We start from the raw sequence: 22,659 nt of genomic DNA on the forward strand, positions 1-22,659 counted from the left end.
TTTCTGAGTTCGAGGCCAGCCTGGTCTACAAAGTGAGTGCCAGGACAGCCAGGGCTACACAGAGAAACCCTGTATCGAAAAACCAAAAAAAAAAAAAAAAAAAAAAAAAAAAAAGAGTTCAGCTTTAGTAAGAATGTATCCTTGCAAGTTTACCTCTTTAGCGTCCATGACAGTGCCAACCCCCACTGTCAGGGCCATGGTGGGCACCTTGGCAAGATCACCATCAAAGAACCTAGCGTTGGCCAGGATGGTGTCCATAGCCAGAGTCTTCACACGGGTCCTGGACACCAGGCTGGAGCCTGGCTCGTTGAAGGCAATGTGTCCATCGGGGCCAATGCCTGCGCAGACAGCAGAGGAGCTCTGTGAGTTACAGGGACCAAAAACTTCAACAACAGATTGTGTCCTCTGCTTGGAAAAGGGTCCTTGAAAACAGCATTTCTTCTCATTGTACACTAGGTCAGATCTTCCTCAATCATGTGACCTCCCTCCCCATCTCTGAGACGTGAGCCACACACAAGGCTCAGGTACCTTGCTTGCACCCTCAGACAGCGCAGAACTAACTGTGAAAGGCAGCATCCCTCTCACCCCACACTGTGGGGCAAGCAGTACACCTTCTCCCCTCCTCCCCAGAGGTGGAACCCAGCAAACCAACCTCAGCCTCAGGACCTGCAAGCTCCTCACTCCTCCTTACTATCTTCTTTATTTCCTTCTTTTAAATAAGGGCAGAGTCTATTATATAGCCCTGGCAGTGCTGGAACTCAGAGATCCACCTGCCTCCACCTTCCAAGTGCTGGGATTAAAGATGCTGCCACAATGTCCAGCCCTCCTCCTTCTCTTATGAGGTTTAGGTTAAGGAGTAAGATACCATCCAGCTTTAAACCCAAGGTGACTCCCAACATGACAGCACATCGACACTGTCGGCACCCAAGAAGCAGACACCCAGGTTCCCACCTTCTCTCCATGCTTCCCTGGGGTTCAACTGATAGACAGCACACAAGGACTGCACGTTGTGTTTTGAAACTGAAGTCTAGGACTTTAAATGTTTAGCTGAGTGACATGGACTACCATGGAGGTAGTCTTGAGGACATCAGGATCCAAATCCAAACCTCTCCAAGGCACTGAGTGCATGAAGAAGCTATCTTGGCCATACAGCTCCAGAGCAGAGGCAGGAGCCAGGGCTCCCACTCTATGCCTTCCCTGTCCCGCACAGTGATGGATGACTCTGCTGTGTTAGCACTAAGGAACCATGTGAAGAAGGTGTGGCATGTTCTCCTGGCCACGTACTGCAGTCACTCCAGGCATGGGCCTGGATACACACCGTGGAATGTGCCATGCTTACCTCCGACAAAGAGTTCGATCCCTCCGGCAGCCTGGATCTTCTCCTCAAAGGCGTCACACTCGGCCTGCAGGTCAGCCGCATTTCCATCCAAAATGTGGGTGTTTTCAGGGTGGATGTCAATGTGCTTGAAGAAATTATTCCACATGAAGGAGTGGTAACTCTCTGGGTGCTCTCGAGGAAGACCTGTGGGGTCAGGGAGACACTCACTCAGCTGAGACTGATTCGGAGCCCTCCTCCCAAGGACAATGCCAGGAGATCAAACTGGCTTTAGGGTCACTTGGGAGACTGCCCATCTAACCCCTAACATGTAGGTCAATCTTTAGCTATGCCCAAAGGAAAGGAAAATTTGTCTCAAAACATATTTAAAAGCAGGTATGGCAAGATGGCTCAGTGGTTAAAGGCACTTACCACCAAGCCTGATGGCCTGATCTCTCCGATCTATATGGTAGAAGGACAGACTCCAGCAAACAATTCTCTGGTGTACACGCGCGCGCGCGCGCGCACACACACACACACACACACACACACACACACACTCAATGTACTTTTCAAAATACATTTAGTCTTTAAATTGAAAGGAACTGCTGTGTACAGAAGTACACACTTGCAATCCCAGGCAGGACTTGAGAGGTGAAGTGGGAGGATCACAAGTTCCAGGCCAACCTCAGCCACACAGAAAGAGCCTACCTCAGAAAACCAAAAAGAGAAAGCAAAGCAATCTGCTGCATGCCATACATGGATGAACCCTGAAAACATGCTACCCAACATCCAATTACAAAGAACAAAGAGCCAAACGAACACATTAATGACCTGACTCGTATGAAGACCCTGGAAAGGTGAGATTCTGGAGAACGGGGTCAAAAAGTGGTTTCCAGCACTTTGAAAGAGGGGGAACCAGGGAGCTGCCTGACAGGAAGCCACAGCTCGGCAGGCTGAGAGCGGTTGATAGTTCTGGACAGGAGTCTCATGGTACTGTGAAGACACTTGAACTGTACGATAAAAAGTGCTCAATAAAAAGATGTCTGTTGTAGTTGGGGTGGGAGTGGAGTGCCCTTGGAGGTCACAATAGGGTGCTGGATCTCTGGAGCGAAAGTTAAGAGGTGGCCGCCTGAGGTGAGTGCTGGGAAGTGAGGTTTGGTTCTATGCAAGAACAGTGTGTGTTCTTTTTCTGGGAGGGAATGGGGTTGAGGCAGGGTCTCTATGGAGTCCTGGCTATCCCAGAACTTGCTACAGGCTGGCTTGGTGTCACTGAGACCTTGAAAACACCTTCCAACTTCTGTCTTTGTAGTGCTGGACTTAAAGTCAGTGTGTGTTCCTCACCACTGAACCATCTCTCCAGCCCTGATTTTAAGCTTTTTAGACAAAAATGCCTGTGTTTCCCAGGTGCCCCCCATTCCTTGGACTAACAGAATCTCTCCTGCCTTATCAACCTTTTCCCCAGACCCCAGTGGTTTGGCTATTTCAAAATACCCAGTTTTGAAGACGGTAAATGTTTATGTATTTTACCAGGTTTCTATTTGTTTTTTTAATATTTAAAATGAAACCGTCACAAAATGATTGGGTGACAGAGGAGATAACCAAGGGCACAAGTCCCCGCTTCTACCAAGGGTGCCTGGCAGAGCGACGACACAGTCCAGACATAGAACCTGGATCCCTGGATCCCAGGATCGAATTCGCAGAGAGGAATGGCATGGAGCTGGGGACCAAGCAGAAAGCACCTTCATATTTAGCAAGTGTTCTCTAAAGTGTCTGCAAAGCACAAGAAGCGTCTGTCTCAACCATCGCATCCTTTAGCACTACTCTAAGGTAAGCACCACCTAATAGCTGATCAAGCAAGGCTGGAAGAGACAAGCACCAATAAGCCATTCCTCTCCAAGGCTGAGCCCTTGAGAAGAAGAACATGAAAGACACTCACCCACATACTCGTCCATGTTGAAGGTTTTCACATATTGAAAGGACAGGTCCCCATTCTTATAGTACTCAATCAGCTTCTGGTAGCAGCCAAGCGGGGTGCTCCCTGCGAGACGCAATAGGAACGACGTCACCACAACCACAAACATCCTTCAGCTTCCAGACATCAAGAAGACTCTGTCAGGTCTGCAGTCTCACCTAAGCTCCAGCCCCACCCACCACCTACCTACTCTGTGCTTGGTGTCTAATGCCCACTAGACTCTTCTGCTCTAGGGGACAGGACTCTGAGGGTCTCCTGGGGCCAGCCACACAGCTGACAGAAGTCACCGGTTAGCATCTGCCTGAGTCCAGACTTGATTACCGATGTAATATTCTAGAAGCCTTTGACTAGGCACAAGGCCCAGGGCTGTCTGTAGATGGGAAGACAGAGACAACCAGCCTAGAAGAGACTCTGTAGACATGGGGACACAGCGGAGATGTAAGCGGTGGCAGGGTCACCCTGTGCTTCCAAGTTCAGGGAAGTCTTATCAGAGCAAAGGCAGAGTCCGGAGTGGAGCCTCGGGAGCAGGCAGGAAGACCACAGGGAGTAAGTCTGAAGAGCTGAACCACCAGTGGGTGCAGCTCAGTGATGGGCCCAAAAGAGAACACAGACTGGAGAGTGGCTTAATTTAAAACTAACCTTCCAAGATGGGGTGTGGTGGTGAAGGGGGGCTTAAAGACGCAGGAATAGTCCTTAGTCAGATGTAGAAACAAGGAGAAGGAAATAAACACTAGCACCCCAAACACGATTAAGGTAGACTTTAGGGAAAGCTTCCGAATATAGGCTGTATATGAGATGATACTGCCGACATCCTGTGGCAGACCTGTCCTCGGGTCTATAGTGGTTATGGGGGACAAATGTCCTCATTGAGAGATTAGGGCTGCAAGATTTAAAGTGTCAGGATGCCCAGAACCTACTTCATGGGATTCCAACAACAAACTACAAGGTTAGACAGAGAACAATAGCCAGAGAAAAGCACAAATGTACCAAGAGATTAACTGGTGAATCTAGACCCAACGGTGTTATACTGTGGATGTCAGTTCTGAATGGCTGAAACTTTCAAACTTACCCTCATCCAGCCGAGACCATCATTCTTTTCAAAACCTAATGGTGTCCTCCTTCTGCCTGATAAATATAATCCCACAAAGGCTGCTCCAGCCTGTCCTGGGCTTTACCTCAAGGCCTCTGTACCACTGTCCTCTCGGCAAGCCATGCTCTTCCTTCAGGTCACTTCTTCAGGCCTTCCCTCAGTGCCTCTTTCTCAGAGACCTTCTTTGCTATCACATCTGCCTCGGCTCCCCCATACTCCCAGCCTTTCTCCTGTTGCCTTCTAATATACTCCACATTTCGTTAACTAACTTGCTTACTCTCTGTCTTTCCCACTATAATTGAAGCTTTAAGAAGTAGGCATTTAGCCGGGCGTGGTGGCGCACGCCTTTAATCCCAGCACTCGGGAGGCAGAGGCAGGCGGACTTCTGAGTTCGAGGCCAGCCTGGTCTACAAAATGAGCTCCAGGACAGCCAGAGCTATAAAGAGAAACCCTGTCTCGAAAAACCAAAAAACAAAACAAAACAAACAAACAAACAAAAAGAAGTAGTAGGCATTTAGGCTGGAGAGATGGCTCAGCGGTTAAGAGTACTGACTGCTCTTCCAGAGGCCCTGAGTTCAAATCTCAGCAACCACATCGTTCGTGGCTCACAATCATCTGTAATAGAATCTGATACCTTCTTCTGGTGTGTCTGAAAACAGCTACATTGTACTCATATAAATATAATAAATATTTTTAAGAAGTAGGTATTTATGCTTTTTTTTCTAATGTTGTTGCTATATCCTCAGAACCTTAACTGTTTGGTGTACAGCAGGGACAGTACCACTATGCTGGTACCTGCTGAGTGGGGCTGGAGAGGTGGCTAAGTGGCTAGAAAGCTTCACTTGCCGGGTGTGACAGTGCACACCGTTAATCCTAGCACTGGGGAGCGATGCAGGTGCACTTCTGAGTTTGAGCCCAGTCTGGTCTACACAGCCAGCTCCAGGCCAAGGCTACCGAGTAAGACCGTGTCTCAAAACAAAACAAAAAAATTTCCTTTTTAACGATGTGTGAGACTATGCACGTGAATGCAGGTGTCTGCAGACTCCAAAAGAGGGCTTTACACCACCTGGAACTGGAGTTAGATGGTTGGGGGCATATTGATACAGGAACTCAACTCAGGTCCTCTGCAAGACCAGCCGGCTGTGCTTTTAATGGCTGAGCCACCAGAATGGCTTTGAAGTCGTTAATTTTTTTTTTTAAATCAAGAGAATATTTCATAACATGAAAATTATGGAAGCTCAAACTTCAGTGTCTATAAATAAAGTCTTATTGACATATAGCCACACTCACCTTGTGTTCATATCACCTATGGCTATATATCCCCTACCTACAATGGCAAAATGAGGAGCTGCAATAGTGGAGCCTGAAATATTTACTGCAAAAGTCTGAAGGCCTCTTTACAGTGGATGGGCAGACAAAACCACCAAGATCTATCTCCCCACTTATGAAAGAAATATTTAGGATACTTATTTGAGGCACTGGGCAAAAATATCTTCCTGTAAAGATTAACATTCAGACCTTTTTTTTTTTTCAGACGACAATTGGACTTTATAATCAATTAAGCTTTATAGAAGTATCTGAATGGTTAACTTCTCAGTTCTCCTATGTGCAGGGCTGAGCTAGTATCTTCCACATGCAGAGAACAGGCCTGAGTTAGGATTTAACCTCTGCTTCTTGTTTATGATTAAACCTCTGTTTTTCAAGGACTGGGCTATACCTCACCTGTAACTTTTAACTAGGGCTGGTTCCTGTTCCAGGAATGGCAATCGTACCTTTATTTCAAAAAGTTATTTACAACCATTTTGCAACCCTCCCTTTATCTCCAAAGGTTCTATGAACCCATCCTCTCCCCCCTTTAATTGTGATTACTTTGTTTTGATCACCTGTTATATTCTGCTCCTGTAAACCCCCTTTATTTTCTCCCAATTGGAACCGCCCTACCCACCACCCTCTCTTTCCCACAGCATACCAGTGGGGAGCCCCAGGGTGAAGTACTTGTCAGGTCCTGGGTTAAACTGGATGATACGGTTCCTAATATACTTGGCCGCCCACTCACTGGCCTGGGAATAGTGTTCCAGGATAATGAGCTTCATCGCTAGACCTGTAGTGTAGAGATAAGTTGAATTAGGGGGAAGGCAGGGACTGAGAAGGCTGGGGACCGGGACAAAGTCCTTTTAGCCAAGCAACAGCCTTCTCCTAGCGCACAGGAGAACAGGCTGGGCCGCGTGTCCCCGCCAACCACCAGGAGGCGGTACTGTGGGGTCAGTCCTTGGCTGGGGAGGACCTTACAAAGCACCAGGATTTTCTGGGCCCGTTCCTTCCTGCATAAAATTGGCCTCGGCAGTACCTGCCTTCTCGTTTTCACGACAGCACGTTGAACTACATAGCATAAAGTCGGCGGGCCACTGTCACCTAGCAGCTGGGCCTGGTCCTGCCCACATCCTCATCCTCACCTACGGCAGGTCCTCTGCCTCCCGCTCCCTTCGATACCAGAGGTGCTTCGGGGTCACCTCGGGGCACTTAGAGATGGAGGTGGCGAGGCACAGGGAGAGGTGGGGCACTTCCCGCCCTCCCAGCTTGCCAGAGCTTCCAGGGTCCTTAGTTTCCCCCAAACACCGAGGGAAACAGGTAGCCCCGAGCAGGGAGGGCAACGTCTCGCCGTCCACCCGCGCAACCCGCCCGGCGTCCCCCACCCAGACTGCGCTCGCGTCGCCTCTCAGGCCCGCCATGACCTAGGATCGAGGGTCCGGGGGGATCCCGCCGGGTCGCTCCCACTTACTCGCAGGCTTCCCGCGGCTGCAGCGGCTACAGCACTAGCGGCCCGGCCCGCGAGCGTCACGTGGCCACCGGTCACGGGGTTCGCGCGCCGCCAGCTGACTCGGGGCGGTCCTACGCGCCGGGGCGGCTCCGCCTGGGGCCCCCGAGGTGTGGCCTCCTGACCTGGGTGTGTCCCTTAGAGGTTAAATGCAAAGTGGACTGCTGACTGAGCGGCCGCGGCCCCCCTCAGCCCGGCGTGGGGTGCACACAGACATAGCAGTAGCCCTGAACTAGATGCCGGGGCGTAGGCCTCAGGAGAAGACGCATTCGGTTTGAGCACTGGCTTTTGCGCTGGGGCCTTTGACACTGCTAAATCCATAGCTAAATCTGGCTATTAGGGAAAACAGGTGGTTATTTTGGTTTTGTTTTTTGTTTTCTTATCCACAGAATTTAGATCTTGAAAAGGACTTTTTAAAGGTATGGCTGTGCAGACTCCCGATGATATATCAGAACAGAGAGAGGACAGCAGTCAGTCAAGGGGCTCTGTATGCTCAAGTCACAAGGAAGCTGGGCAGAAGGCACAACTACCGCTTAAGTGATCTCATTTGTGATGTCTCTTGGAGGGATCTACTGTTCTCTTGCAGAGAGGCAGGTTGGTCTTACGTCGAAAATTACTTACGTCGAAATTCCTGGGTGTCAGCCAGCCAGCCAGAGCAGAAGGCAGAACAAGAATAAGAAGAGCCCTTGTCATTCTTAGGTTCACCCTACTTCCTGTCTGAGTTTGAACTTTGTTTTATCCAAACAAAATATAGTCTTTTTTAAAAGACATATATGTATGTGTGTGTTTCTCTGTGTGTAAGTCTCATGGATGCAGGTGCCCAAGAAGGCCAGAAAATGACATTGAATCCCCAGGTGCTGATGTTGTAAAGTTCTCAGACTTGGATGCTCAGATCCTCCACAAGAAAAACAAACACTCTTAACTACTAAGCCACCTCTCCAGTTGTCTACCTCGGAGTCCATCAAACTTCTGAGGGTATTTGGGAAGGAGGAAGGACTTGTGTGGTCACCCCTTCTATTATATTGGGCTTTGCTGAGAGCTTTGGTATCCACATGTCTTCGTCAGGGTTACTGTTGCTGTGATGAAACACATAACCAAAAGCAACCTGAGGAGGAAAGGGGTTTTTGGCTTATACTTCTGCATATCACTTGTTCAGCATTGGAGGAAGTCAGGATGAGAACTCAAGCAGGGCAGGAACCTGGAGACAGGAGCTGATGAAGGGACCATGGAGGAGTGCTGCTTACTGGCTTGCTTCCCATGGCTGGCTCAGCCTGCTTTCTTATAGAACCCAGCCAGGGTCACGAGCCCAGATGTGGTTCTACTCACAAGGGGCTGGGCCCTCCCTCGGCAGTCATTAATTAAAAAAATGCTCTAGAGGCTTGCCTGCAGCCTGATCTCATGGAAGAATTTCCTCAGCTGAAGTTCCCTCTTTTCTCAGTTGACTACAGATTGTGACAAGTTGACATAAAACTGTCAGGCACAACTGACCCCTATCAACTTGATACACAAACGTATCACTGTTAAACCACCACCTTTGCTTTTTTTTTTGTTTTCATTGTCAAGATCACACATTAATAAAAACACTACAATATAAAATAGTTTACAAACTTAAAGACTATAGTCTCAAGTGATCCCTTTCAAGTCAGGTGTGACGGTTAACATTTTATATGTGTACATACGTACCTGTGGCCTCCCAGTCTGGGCCATTCTAAACCATGCTAAGCTCTTCATAATAATTGAGAAGAGATCCCTGCAATCCATTTAGCTCTCCATCGACAGCAGTCTGAAGGAGTGTTTATCCTGGCTCCTGGTGACATTGCCTTTCTCAAACCATGAGGTGGCTGTTAGGTCCTGAAGACACGCCAATTCCCCAAACTCCAAAAGGCAGTCCAAATATCCAGAAAGGAACTCAACCTGGACTAAAGGAAGACTTCGGATGGTTAGGTAAAGGCCAGCATCCTTCAGGACAGTGTGAAACCGGGTCCCATCTGCCAAAAGGAGTTATTTCCCTTACCTCTGGCAGAGGGAGATGTGGCTGCCTGTGGGGCTGGCTATCATAAGTGCCTGTGACACATTTCAAAGTTCATGCTAGCCCTTCTCCACTCCTCCCCTCCCCTAAACCACCTTCAGCTTACAGGCTCCCCCACTCCACCCCCAGTCTCTCATTCTCCTTAAGACCCTCTCATCTCACTACCTTTTCCCTATCTTCTCTCCTCTGCCATTTGCCCTTCTCTCACTGACAGCCTTATACCACATTCAGTCCATTTCTTTCTCTCTCTGCTCTAAAATCTCCCAGGTGCCTCTAGCTGTTCTCTCATATAGACAATAAAAACTTTCCCCTTAAGCTGGGCATGGTGGCGCACGCCTTTAATCCCAGCACTCGGGAGGCAGAGGCAGGCAGATTTCTGAGTTCGAGGCCAGCCTGGTCTACAAAGTGAGTTCCAGGACAGCCAGGGCTACACAGAGAAACCCTGTCTCGAAAAAAACAAACAAACAAAAAAAACCCAAAAACTTTCCCCTTAATCATTCAATGGGGTGGTCCTGTGGTTAGTTTATACAGTGGCTACATTTAATGGACAGACCTAAGGGCTCATCTGTCTCTTCCACTGGCTGTATGCATGACAATCTTGGTCAAGGAGCTCTGTCCACTAGGACCAGAGATGGTGGATTCCATGGAGTAGACCTTTACAATCTGAGAGACTTGTTCTTTGACCTCACTAAAGGCGTTAATGTGATTTATAAAAAAGAAAGAATGGACCAGGATATGTATGGTAGAGGCACGGTGTGGTGAGGTGGAAGCGGGCAGGCCCATGCTGAGGCATCCCTTCCCCCTGAGGTATGAGCCATATGATGAATATAGTATGGAATAGAGTTTATTTAGGGCATGGGGGGGGGGTTGAGGAAGTAGAGGCAAAGGCGGGGAGGAGGGAGGGAGAGAGACAGAGAGGAGAGGTAGAGAGAAGAGGCAGCAAGGAACATGTGAAGAGGGGGAGGAAGGAAATGGGGAGAGAAAGGGCGGAGAGTAAGAGGATAAGAGTGCGGAGAGAGCCAACAGCCCCTTTATACTGAGGCAGGCATACCTGGCTGTTGCCAAGTAACTGGGGCAGAACCTAGAAGGAATGCTAACAGTTAATTTATTTTTTTTTAAATCTGGTTTTGAACTTAATCAGAAATCATATCTCAGCGTGAGGACTGCAGATGCTCCACAGGGAAGTTCCAACCTCAAAGTCCAAAGGTAGAACAGGCCTGGACTGCAGCGTCAGCATCCAGACCTCTCCTAAGAGGAGAGGGCAACTCTATGCAGCTGACCCCATCTCTCTTGAGTTATCTCTCTGGCCTTTGGTAAGCCTGGAAGCCCTGGAGCCAGCCAACCTGGTGGTTAATCAGAAATGGCTGGGGTTGTGACTGATCTGGCTGGTCTCATGCTTTGTTTGAGGCAGTAACTCAAGCCATGTGGTTCACCTAGGAACCCATAAATACCAGGGGGAAACTCATATATTTTCTTAGTTGTGACTATTTATCAAGTGCCAAAAGAACGCCATTACACTCCTAGTGCATCAAGCAGTTGTTCATTTAATATAAAAACGGTGGGAAAACTAAAATAAACTAGTACATATCAGTACATATCTATCAACAAGCATAAAGAAAATACATGAGCTGGGCGGTGGTGTGCAGGCCTTTAATCCCAGCACTTGGGAGGCAGAGGCAGGTGGATTTCTGAGTTTAAGGCCAGCCTGGTCTACAGAGTGAGTTCCAGGACAGCCAGGGCTACACAGAGAAACCCTGTCTCAAAAAAACAAAACAACAACAACAACAAAAAACATGAGCAGGCGCCGGGCGTGGTGGCGCACGCCTTTAATCCCAGCACTTGGGAGGCAGAGGCAGGTGGATTTCTGAGTTTAAGGCCAGCCTGGTCTACAGAGTGAGTTCCAGGACAGCCAGGGCTACACAGAGAAACCCTGTCTCGAAAAAAAACAAAAAAAACAAAAAACAAAAACAAAAAAAAAAAACATGAGCAGGGCAGTGGTATGTAAGCCTTTAACCCTAACACTTGGGAAACAGAGGAAAGCAGATCTCTATGAGTTTGAAGCCAGCCTGGTCTATAGAGCAAGTTTTAGGCCATCCTCTGCTACATATTGAATTTATAGTAATAATAAAGAAATGTATACTGTCCTCATCTGTACTAAGGGGACTGCAAATCAGATAAAGTTTTGATTAAGAGAAATCCACGTTAAGACAATAGTGAAAGTCAGGCATGGCAGTACAAGCCTTTATTCCCAGTTTTCAGGTGTCTGGAGAAAGAAGACTAAGTTTAGAGTTTCCTTGGCTGTCTATTGAGACAATCTTAAAAGAACGTGGAGGCAGGGGAGGGGATGCGTGGTATGAGAAGAGAAAGAAGAGGAGGGGGGAATGGAAGCAGGGGTTGTAGGAACCCCCCCACCTGAACTGCTAGAGACATTTTCTAGTTTGTGGGGAATGTTTGGTTTTATGTGTACAGCTGTTTTGTGTGCCTGTGTACATGTGTGTGCCTGGTGCCCTGGGACTAGAGTTACAGAGAGTTATGAACTGACGTGTATATGGGTATTAGTAAATAACACATAATGTGCTGTTTTGTTATTTCTTATGCTATTAGCTGTCTCTCCGGGGAAAATGTAAAATTACTGTCTGCCTCCAAGCTGAAATGGCACTAACAGCCAAAAAGAATGACTCGTGCAAGCTTGCCTAGTGAGTAAAATGGGGTTATTAGGGCTGCTTACGTCTACTGAGCTTCTGTTTTCTATGACTCAGGAGCAAACCTGGCTTAGATCACTGCCCAGAATTAGAGCAGCACAGACAGAACCAGAATCTGGCAAAGGTACACGCTCACGTGTACTCTGCCCTTTCTCTTATCGGGGATTCAGCAAACACTGCCTGTGGGGAGGATGCCTGTGCTCACTGCTGACTGGGAAGCAGATCAGATAAATTCCAGCTTGCAACAACATGGAGTTGCCCTGAGGAGTCAGAAGATAAGTCTCATTCCATAGGCAAGTTTCATATAAGTGTCTACACAGTTCGCTTGTGGTGAAGGGTGGGTCAGAAATTCCTCCTAAGACAGTAATGTTTCATTGTATATAACATACTTTTAGCTCTCATCTGCCATCAATTCTAGTACACACATGTAACAGTATCAGGATTGCTAACCATACAACCCCTGACTCTGTAGGCATTAAGATTTGCTAGCTGTATGCTTTAGCTCTGTGTCACTGTAACAAGTGTCTGGGATAATCAAATTCTTCAAAATAAAAAGCTCGCTCTCTCTCTCTCTCTCTCTCTCTCTCTCTCTCTCTCTCTCTCTCTCTTTCTCCCCCCCAACCCCCGCACTAGTGTGTGTGTGTGTGTGTGTATGTGTGCATGCACACATGCGTGCGTGAATTCAGGGACCTTCAGAATCCAGAAGAGCGCATCCGATCCCCTGGAGCTGAAGTTCCTTGTAGTTGGAAGCTGCCCAACTTAGGTGCCAGGAGCTGAACTTAGCTCTGATACAAAAGCAGTACAAAGTCTTAACAGCCTTGAACTCACCGTTACACTGCTTTCCAGGTGCTAAGATTATAGGCATGTGAGTTCAAGACCAGACAACATATAGACAGTGAGTTTTAGGCCAGCCACCAGTGTTTGAGTGATACCCCACCTCAAAAACAAACAAAAACAAAACAAAAGACTGACTTATAATTTTCAAGCTTCTAGGATCCCAACGCTTTCTTCAAGGACATGCTTTCAACTGATGGGAGACTTCTGTGCTGGCTAATTGTATGTCAAACTGACATAGGCTAGAAGGCATCTAATTGAGAAAATGCCTCCGTAAGACTGGACTGTAAACAAGTCTGTAGAGCATTTTCTGTTTTGATGGAGGGGACCCTTGGGCTGATGAGTGGGGTGGGGGAGGGGGTGAGGACATGGACTCTGGCTTGGCTTGGTTTAGCTTAGCAGTGATTGTCTGAGAGCTCAGAGAGCGCAGAGGGGCCTTCTGCAGGAGACTTAGTCGGTACAGCTCTATAGACAAAGGCTTCCCCCATGCTCCCCATGGTGGTTCTTAATGAGAGAGGCAGTCCATGCTTGTCCATACCATTTATTGACTGTTCATCATGGGAAATGAGTGCATACCACTTCCTCAGGGTGGACCAGAGATTAAATACCTTTGCAGGAAGGAATGTCCTGGAAGGGAAGCTCATTGGCTAAATGCCTAGGGCCTATCTAGATACCGCATTAGCATGGAGAATTCTGCTCTGTGATATGTGACCATTGGTCACGTCCCTATCGGGACATTTGTATGGTCATTTGTTCCAGGCCAGGGATCAGGTAGGGAGCAGGGAGATACCTACTGTCCTCATATGGGTGCCAGGGTCTCTGAACCCACTCAACCTTACCAACTTTCCTGGCATGGTCCATTGCCCCATACAGGCTGGCCTTGAACTTAAGAGGTCCACCTGCAGCTGCCTCCTGAATGCTGAGATGAAAGACGTGTGGCTACCATGCCCAATTAATTAGGTTTTCTTTTCAGAAGGGAGACAGTTTGAGACAGGGCTTCCCCTGGGCTGGGTCAATAAGAAAGCAGGCTGAGCAAGCCGTGAATACACTACTCCTCTGTGGCCTCTGTCAGCTCCTGCCTCCAGGTTCCTGCCTTGCTTGAGTTCTTGCCCCGACTTCCAATGATGAATAGTGATGTGGAGGTGTAAGCTAAATAAAACCTTTCTTCCCCACGTTGCTTTTGGTCATGGTGTTTCTTCACAGCAGTAGAAATCCCTAAGTAAGACAATTTCCCACTAGGTCTCACCTCATCAATTTTCTACCACCTTCTAGGACCAAGCTTGCAACTGACTTTCTGTACATGGTCATTTGGGGACAAGTATCTAAACTAACATGGGAACTATAGCTCAGTGTAAGACACTTGGTTGGGATGCACAGGACCCTGGGTTCAATCTCCAGCACGGAAAAGAATCCAAACTGTAAATCATTCTATCATCTGTTTGTTCTAACCATCTCTAAATGGCTTTTTTTTTTTTTTTTGTTTTTCGAGACAGGGTTTCTCTGTTTAGCCCTGGCTGTCCTGGAACTCCCTCTGTAGACCAGGCTGGCCTCGAACTCAGAAATCCGCCTGCCTCTGCCTCCCGAGTGCTGGGATTAAAGGCGTGCGCCACCACGCCCGGCTCTAAATGGCTTTTTTAGATTTATTTTTATTTCATGTGTATGTGTTTGCCTGTATGTATGTATGTATGTATGTATGTATGTATGTATGTATATATATCATATGTGTTCCTGGGTCCCAAGTAGACCAGATGAGGACGCCAGATACCTAGAACTGTAGTTTCAGTTGTGAGTTACCATGTGGGTGCTAGGAACTGAACCTGGGTTCTCTGTAAGAGCATCAAGTACTCTCAACTGCTGAGCGACCTCTCTAGCCCCTCCTAAATGATTTTTAAACCTTGGTGTATAGCAAGATTCACTCTTTGTGGTAAAATTCTGCAAGTTTTAGTAATTGCACAGTACCATGTATCTACAGTTTATCACGCAGTGTAGCTTCACTGCAGAAAAACCAAACAACAACAGAAAACCTCTGCTTCACCTAGCTGTATTCCGAAGCTACTCAGCTGTCTTCTGTCAGGGGAGTCTCTGCCTTTCCTCATCCAGCTCTAGGGAGCTCTTCCTCTGAAGATGGATGCTTGACGGGCCCCACCCCTTGGCTATGGCAGAATTTCTTTTAAAGGGGAAGAAATGAGAGCCAACAGTTATTGAGGCTCCATCACAAAGGAATGACAATCAAATAAGTTTGATATGGCTCAAACATGACATGGGAAGGCAGGTCAAAGGCCATAAGGGGCCATGTGGAGCAGGCTTGAATGATGCTCTTTTGAATAAAGAGCGTCAGAGCTACACCTCATAGTTGGTAGGTTTTTCAGATAGGGTCTTACTGTGCAACTTAAATGGGTCTGAAAGTGAAGCATCCCCTATCTCTGTCTGCCCGATGTTGGAGTCATGTGCCACCACCCCTGGCGACACTCAGTTTGGTTCTGAGTCTCAGAGCTACTACCACTGGGCATTGTTTAACTTCTGATAAGCTACTTGATTTCTTTGTGCCCTAATGCCTTTGTCTACAAAATAGAAAAATGCACAGAATGGTATGCACTGCTATTGAGAGTCATATCTCTAGAGAGAAGTAAATGCTTTAGTGTACTTAAAACCATAAGAAACTCCTATTGTCATTACTAAGATTTTGATTTGATGTGAAAAATAATTAGGATTTGATTTTGTAAGAGAATGGCAACAGCCAGACACGGGCAAAGGCACAGGGGCACATGTGTTCCGGAATCAGGTTCTAGAGTTAATACATAAAAACGTGAGATACGGAACACACTTGAATTATTTCTGATTTCCATGCATGTGTGCATTAAGATAAATATATTGCTTTATTCATATTGACTATCTGAAATAAATTATGCCTTAATCACACACACACATACACACACACACACACATACACACACACACACACATACACACACACACACACACACACACACACACATCTATTTCTCTGATGATTTGCTTGTCCTTAATTCTAGATTATTTTGCAGATTTTCCTTGAAAACTTCTCACAGATGTAATCTGTGTTCCACTAACACTTTATCATGGCTTTCTAGTGTTTTATCAGACTTACTGTGTGTGTGTGTGTGTGTGTGTGTGTGTGTGTGTGTGTGTGTGTGCGTGTGTCTTTTTTGGTCTACAGAATAGAGCAGTCATGAGCTTCCAAGGAGTCTCCTGTCTTTGCCTGTCATCTTCCCACAAGAACACTGAGATTTCAGATGAATATGAGTGTTGTTTTGTTTTTTTAAGCTTTTTGGGATTTGAACTCAAGTCCTCCTATTTTCACAGCAAGCATCTATATACACCAAGTTCCCCTCTCAGCATCATCTTAGTTGCTTTGGCCATTACATTCATAATGAGAACCCATGCTCAAGCCCAGCTCCTGAGCCAGAGTACTGTCATGCACTAGTTTATGCCTAATAGTGCCGAGAAACGCCGTCCCGATTTGATTGGCTGACACACATAACACATTTTGTAGATCATAATTCTCTTTTCCATGTTCCAAGGCTACAGGGACTCTCCTGATCAATGACTTTCTAAAACGTTACCCCTGACAAAAAGGGTCTTTGTCAGCACGCCACCTTTAGCCGTGGGTACTCCAGTGACACTCATGGCTCTTCAATGTGCATAATCCTATTGATAAATTGACATAGAAAACTCTGAACAAGCAAGTAGGCTTCATTCAATGGATTATTTAAAAGGTCAAGAATTTAGGGGTTCTTTCACTTAGAATTAACGGTGTTTCAAATGAGTGAAGCAATCTGTCAATAGCATTTGTTTCAGATTGCCCTGGATCCTTGAATGTGAGGGGAAAAAAACCCTGAATGCCAATGACATCATTAAAATCTCCGAATTGCTCAGTGAGAAACCAGAAATGCCGACGCAGGCAAAGCTTCACGACAATTCCCACAGCCTTGATACTGGGTGCTGTTTGTGGAGCAGCACACAGAATATGGAGCGACAGCTGACACCTTCTATAAAATCATTCATGCTTTGCCTCAACTCTGAATAACCACTATGTGTACTTCTGTGCAGACACCAAGAGTTTTCTCTGTATTACCGCTAACAAAAGCAACGTTTTCCTATTAACTACTAACTCCGTAAAAGACTGTGAAATTTGTTAAGTTTCTCAAGTCTCATCTGGAAAGGGTTCTACTTCCAACAGCCTTATAAGCAAGTGGCCTCTGTGAGAACAATACAGCATAAAGGACAAGCTGTCTCTGCACGCCAATCACCTGTGTTGTGGCTACAGCATGCCCAGGGCACATTCTGTGATAGTGTGATAAGAAAGGGGGTCACTGCTCCTTTTATCTTGGCAACAGATCTTATTTCAGCATTTGAAATGTGCTTTCAAGTTAGAACTGGAAAATGCAGGACAGGCAAGATGGCTCAGTGCTCTCCATGAAGACCCAAGTTTGATTCCTAATACCCATATTCAGTACATAACTCTCTGTAACTCTAGTCCCAGGGCACCAGGCATACACGTGTACACAGACACACAAAACAGCTGTACACATAAAACCAAACATTCCCCACAAACTAGAAAATGCCTCTAGCAGTTCAGGTGGGGGGGGGGTCCTACAACCCCTGCTTCCATTCCCCCCTCCTCTTCTTTCTCCTCTCATACCACGCATCCCCTCCCCTGCCTCCACGTTCTTTTAAGATTGTCTCAATAGACAGCCAAGGAAACTCCAAACTTAGTCTTCTTTCTCCAGACTCCTGAAAACTGGGAATAAAGGCTTGTACTGCCATGCCTGACTTTCACTATTGTCTTAACGTGGATTTCTCTTAATCAAAACTTTATCTGATTTGCAGTCCCCTTAGTACAGATGAGGACAGTATACATTTCTTTATTATTACTATAAATTCAATATGTAGCAGAGGATGGCCTAAAACTTGCTCTATAGACCAGGCTGGCTTCAAACTCATAGAGATCTGCTTTCCTCTGTTTCCCAAGTGTTAGGGTTAAAGGCCTGCACACCACTGCCCGGCTCATGTATTTTCTTTATGCTTGTTGATAGATATGTGTTGATATGTACCAGTTTATTTTAGTTTTTCCACCGTTTTTATATTAAATGAACAACTGCATGATGCACTAGGAGTGTAATGGCGTTCTTTCGGCACTTGATAAATAGTCACAACTAAGAAAATATATGAGTTTCCCCCTGGTATTTATGGGTTCCTAGGTGAACAAATAAAAAAAGTTAATAGAAGTCACTGCAAGAATGGAAGATATTGAATTAAGAATGAAGATTTGAAAGTGCAGAGTGTTTTCTTTCATCAGTCACTCACAAGTCTGAACTCGCAGTAAACCGCAAACAGGGTGGTGGAAGTGTGGAGGTTTCCAGCTGTTAAAGAGTTTCACAAAGCTGAAGTTGGCATCTAACGCAAAAAAAGAAAGAAAAAAAGCGGAAAAAAAAAAAAAAAAAAACCTTCCTGTTTGCCAGAAAGAGACATCTGCGCATGTTCACAAAGTCTCCTCAAGAGCCTAGAATTAGTATTATGAGGCTTTTGGGAACTTGGCATTCCGTGCCTGGCCAACTTTCAAAAGAGGAAGTGTTGAGGCGTCTCAGGACTTTCAGCTGCGTTAGCTTATCAGCTCAAGGCTGCCTTTGACGTCACCAGAAGTCCTCGGTTATTGGCTGATGTCTGGAGGGACTTCTGTGATTGGCTGTCTTTTTAACTCTAGCTCTGGAGCAGCATAGTTACTGGAGTGAGGCGGTTTCTGACTGGCTGAGGATGAGGACGCCTGCGCTGTTTATCTTCTTTAATTAATGGTGGCTACTGTTGGGGTTTCTGCTGAGAACAGCGCTTTCCTTCCTGAATATGGATTTAATTCTAGGTCTTCCCGTCTGTTCTTCCCAGACCCAATCTGCTTCAGAGCAGGAGCTTTTCAGTTCTTTATTGGTGGAGATAATAAGCTTTTCAGCAAAGCACAGCCACTAAAGTGATTTAAGTGCCTGTTGCTGTGGAAGAAAAACAGCACGGACAGATTTTTCGAATGCATTGGAAGACGAAAAACACAGGTTTTCTAATGTGTGTGTGTGTGTGTAGATAAAGTCAATCAAGTCATAAGACAAAATACATGAAATACTTAGCATATGCAAGAAACTGTTCGAGGAAGGGGCGGGGAAGGCAATAGAGGTCCAAGGCAGCAGACAGAAAAGAGGATTCTTATCTCCTTTTATAAGAACGAGGCTTGTTCAAGGAACACAGTGGAAGATCGGGAACTGTCCATCAAAACCTGAACAGTTTGGTGCAGCTATAATATAGAATAAAATGCAGCCATTGGAAGGTCACAGTTATGGGTGGTATGATAGCTCAGTTGCCATAGTGGTTACCTTGCAAGCACAAAGACCTGGTGTGATAGCTCAGGCTTGTAATTCCAGTGGTAGGGAGGCAAGAGAGATAATACCTGGGCCTTAGCCTATGGGGCTAATACCAGATGGACTAGCTAGCCTATTTGGCAAGCTCGGGCCAATGAAAGACTTTGTCCTGGAAACAAGATGAATAGCACATAGGGACTGACAGCCAAGGTCAGTCTGGCCTTGATGTGCATACACATATGCACCTGCATGAAAACACACCCAGAAGGACACATAGGTGTGGAGGCAGAGGCATATAATCCCAGCTACTTGGAGTCTGAAGCAGGAAAATTGTAAATTCAAGGCTTGTCTGAGCCACAGATTATGTTCAAGGCCAGTTTGAGCAACTTAGTAATCCTGTCTCAAAATTTAAAATAGAAAAACCAACCAACCAACCAAACAAACAAAAAATACAAATTTGGGGCTGGAGAGATGGCTCCAACGTTTAGAGCACTTGTTGCTCCTGCAGAGGACCTGGATTTGATTCCCAGTAACTCCAGTTCCAGGGGATCCGTTGCCCTCTTCTTTAACCTCCACAGGCACCAGACACACATGTGACTGATATACATACATACATACATACATGCATACATACATACAGCCAAAGCATTCATACACAAAATCAAATTTAAAAAAAAAAACATGCAAAATGGGCTGAAGATGCAACTCAGTGCAACAGCATTTATCTAACATGCCTGAGGCCCTGGGTTCAGTCAAAGCTGCAAAATAAGCAAATCAATAAACAAAATCAAAGGGCCTGGTTCTATAAACCTCTGTGAGGATAATGTTCAGCATAAGAATGTTGGCATTTTTTTTTTTTTGCCTTTTTTTATTGGGTTCTTATACCTCTACCTCCCTTCCAACCTGTATTCATCCTAATTTTTTCCAACCCCCCAACACTAGATAGGACAGAAGGTTAGAGGGGAAAGGGGGCTTGGATCTCTTTAGACTACTTCCTGTCTCTTGGGGCTAGTCCAATGTTCATCATCAGGAAATCTCCAACTTCTTGTCTCTTTGCTCATGACCACTTGTCAATCCAAAACAACAGGAAACAGCAGCAGCAGGGGGAGGAGCAGCCTCCACAGGCCCTCTATGGGATGTCCCATTTTATACCCTCTCCAGGGTCCCCATAATTAAACTATCTACAGCCCACAAAGATCACACCCCTGCTAGTGCATGAGGCAAATCATAGTCACCTGCTGTGTGACAGTCTCTTATCCCACACCTGAGATTAAAAACATGTTCACATAACATAACTGGATTTTTAAAGAAACCAAAATTCTCACTGCATAAGAATGTTAAAATATGCCAGGCGTGGTGGCCCATGCCTTGACTCCCAGCACTTGGGAGGCAGAGGCAGGCGGATTTCTGAGTTCAAGGCCAGCCTGGTCTACAAAGTGAGTTCCAGGACAGCCAGGGCTACACAGAGAAACCCTGTCTCGAAAAACGACAAAAAAAAAAAAGAAAAAAAAAAAAGAATGTTAAAATATGCTTAAGGGTCCGAAGTTAAAGAACCCCTGATGATTCTGGATACCCAGACATTGGACACATCGGGGAGAGGACTACATGCAGGGACCAGAGGACTCGGAATCCCTCTGATGCTGTTTGATCTGTTTATGTAGGACATATTGCTTAAGAGTGAACCTTACGTTCCTTACTTTGGCATTATGAACTGAAGTTTTCAGTTCATAATGTGTGGAACATTCTACAGGCTGCCTGATTGACCCAAACTCCCTGATTGTGGAGACCTGGGATCACAGAGGTTGGGAGCCAAATTGTCTTTGGCTATCTTCAGTATCCATAATAGACATTTATTGCTAGCCTCTGTGTGCAACCTAACATCCTGTGGTTATTGTGTAAATCTTTTGGGGGATATACAAATATATCCCTAGCTTCCACCAAGCCAGAGGCTAAGAGTGTCACCAGCCAGCGCCTGAGGCCTGGATCAAAGGTTTTCCAGCTTTGCTGTAACCCACTTAGCTGGTATTTCTACTAATATTTGAAAAATGTCTTGACTTACAACTTTTTTTTTCTTTTCTTCTCTTTTCCTCCTCCTCTTCCTCCTCCTCTTTCTCTTCCTCCTCCTCTTTCTCCTCTTCTTTTGTTGTTGTCTTGAGACAGGGTCTCATTATGGAGTTCTGAGTATCCTGAAACTCACTCTGTAGAACAAGCTGGCCTTGAACTCAGAGATCTGACACAGAAATTCACCTCTGCTTTTCAAGTGCTGGAATTAGAGTTATGTGCCACTACTCCTGGCCTTTATAACTTACTAATTTCTACTACTTACTATAAAAGCTTCATGAAACTGTTGCCATGTTGAAATACATTTGGGGTGGCCTAAATCTTTATTTCCAGATCATAGTCATTCGTATTTGGTTCCAGAATCTCTCTGAGGTGAGAGCCGTGGTTTCTACATTGATAGCCTCAAACTTGTTTATCTGAAGACAATCTGGACATTCTGATCCTTCTTCCTCTACCTCCCAAGTACTGAAAATGTTCATGCAGTGCTGGGGAATGAATCCAGGGTCCCCCTGCGCGGGAGGCAAGCACTCTACCAAATGAGCTGTATCCTCAGCCTAAGAAACAACAATTTTAAAAATAAATTGTGCTGTCAGGGAAGGAGGTGTGGTATGATGCCTTGTGACACAATGATCTGATCATGTGAGCCTGGCTATGTGGCCAGGGCATGAAGGGGAAGCATACTGTCAGGGAAGGGGTAGGAGTTGGGATGGGAGTGGGGTTAGGGGACATGGAGAGTTGAAGCCTGTGGTGGTGGGGAGGGGAGGGTTGTTCAGGGTGCAGAGTCTCTTATACATAACACAGAACACAAGAAAGATCCTGGGTGAGAAAGGCCCTCTATGCTCAGGGTACCGAGAGTCAAGCTCACTGAGAGTGTGCTGAATCAACACTCAGCCAAAGAAGCAGAAAGCATTTTAATTATTGTGTGGAGTGATCACTTCCTGGCAATGCTCCTCTGCTGATGGAAGCAAAAATCACAAGGGAGTCTCCAAAGCTTGCTAGGAATTTCACCACTGTGCTTGGGAGTCAGCCTGTTTGAGGGTAGTACCTCCTTTCCTATGAGAACCAGGTCTCTGCAGTACAAGCTGTGTGACAGCAAGGCAGGGCAGAAGTGTGAAGCCATCCTCCTCAGAGTCCCTGAGAAGAAGAGCAGTCCTCCTGGGAGTCCCTGAGAAGAAGAGCAGTCCTCCTCAGAGCTCCTGAGTGCTCACTGCATCCTGGTGTGGCTCTGGGCACTTTGCACACATTCTTTTTCACTTTGAACAATCCTGGGCATGGCTACTCTGGTTTTACCCACAAGAAGGCATACACAGAGGCACATAAGGTCACTCAAAGACGCCTTGAGAGTCACTGGCTGGCCCTATGGGCTGTGCCCAGGTTTTGTGTGCTCACACTGTTCCTGCAGCATTGCCTTAGAGACAGTGAACGCCATCAAACCTTCTTGACCCAACATCCTTTTTT

At 46.2% G+C, this 22,659-nt stretch overlaps 1 protein-coding gene across 2 annotated transcripts in view; it reads right to left on the reverse strand.

The window, feature by feature from the left end:
- Gnpda1 (glucosamine-6-phosphate deaminase 1) overlaps positions 1-7,262 on the reverse strand; it is a 14,907-nt gene extending 7,645 nt beyond the window's left edge. Inside the window, exons 1-5 of one of the 2 annotated variants that reach the window (XM_021150345.2) lie at positions 7,160-7,262; positions 6,350-6,481; positions 3,255-3,356; positions 1,340-1,522; positions 154-338 (exon numbers count right to left, since the gene is read on the reverse strand). In XM_021150345.2, coding sequence (XP_021006004.1) covers positions 154-338; positions 1,340-1,522; positions 3,255-3,356; positions 6,350-6,473 — 594 coding nt within the window. In that variant the 5' untranslated portion in view covers positions 6,474-6,481; positions 7,160-7,262. Of the gene's footprint in view, positions 1-153; positions 339-1,339; positions 1,523-3,254; positions 3,357-6,349; positions 6,482-7,112 lie in introns of both variants that reach the window. The other variant, XM_021150346.2, reaches the window with a different exon arrangement.
- Positions 7,263-22,659: the final 15,397 nt, after the last annotated feature.

This window comes from Mus caroli, chromosome 18, assembly GCF_900094665.2.
Source record: "Mus caroli chromosome 18, CAROLI_EIJ_v1.1, whole genome shotgun sequence".
In the NCBI taxonomy this organism is placed as follows: Eukaryota; Metazoa; Chordata; class Mammalia; order Rodentia; family Muridae; genus Mus; species Mus caroli.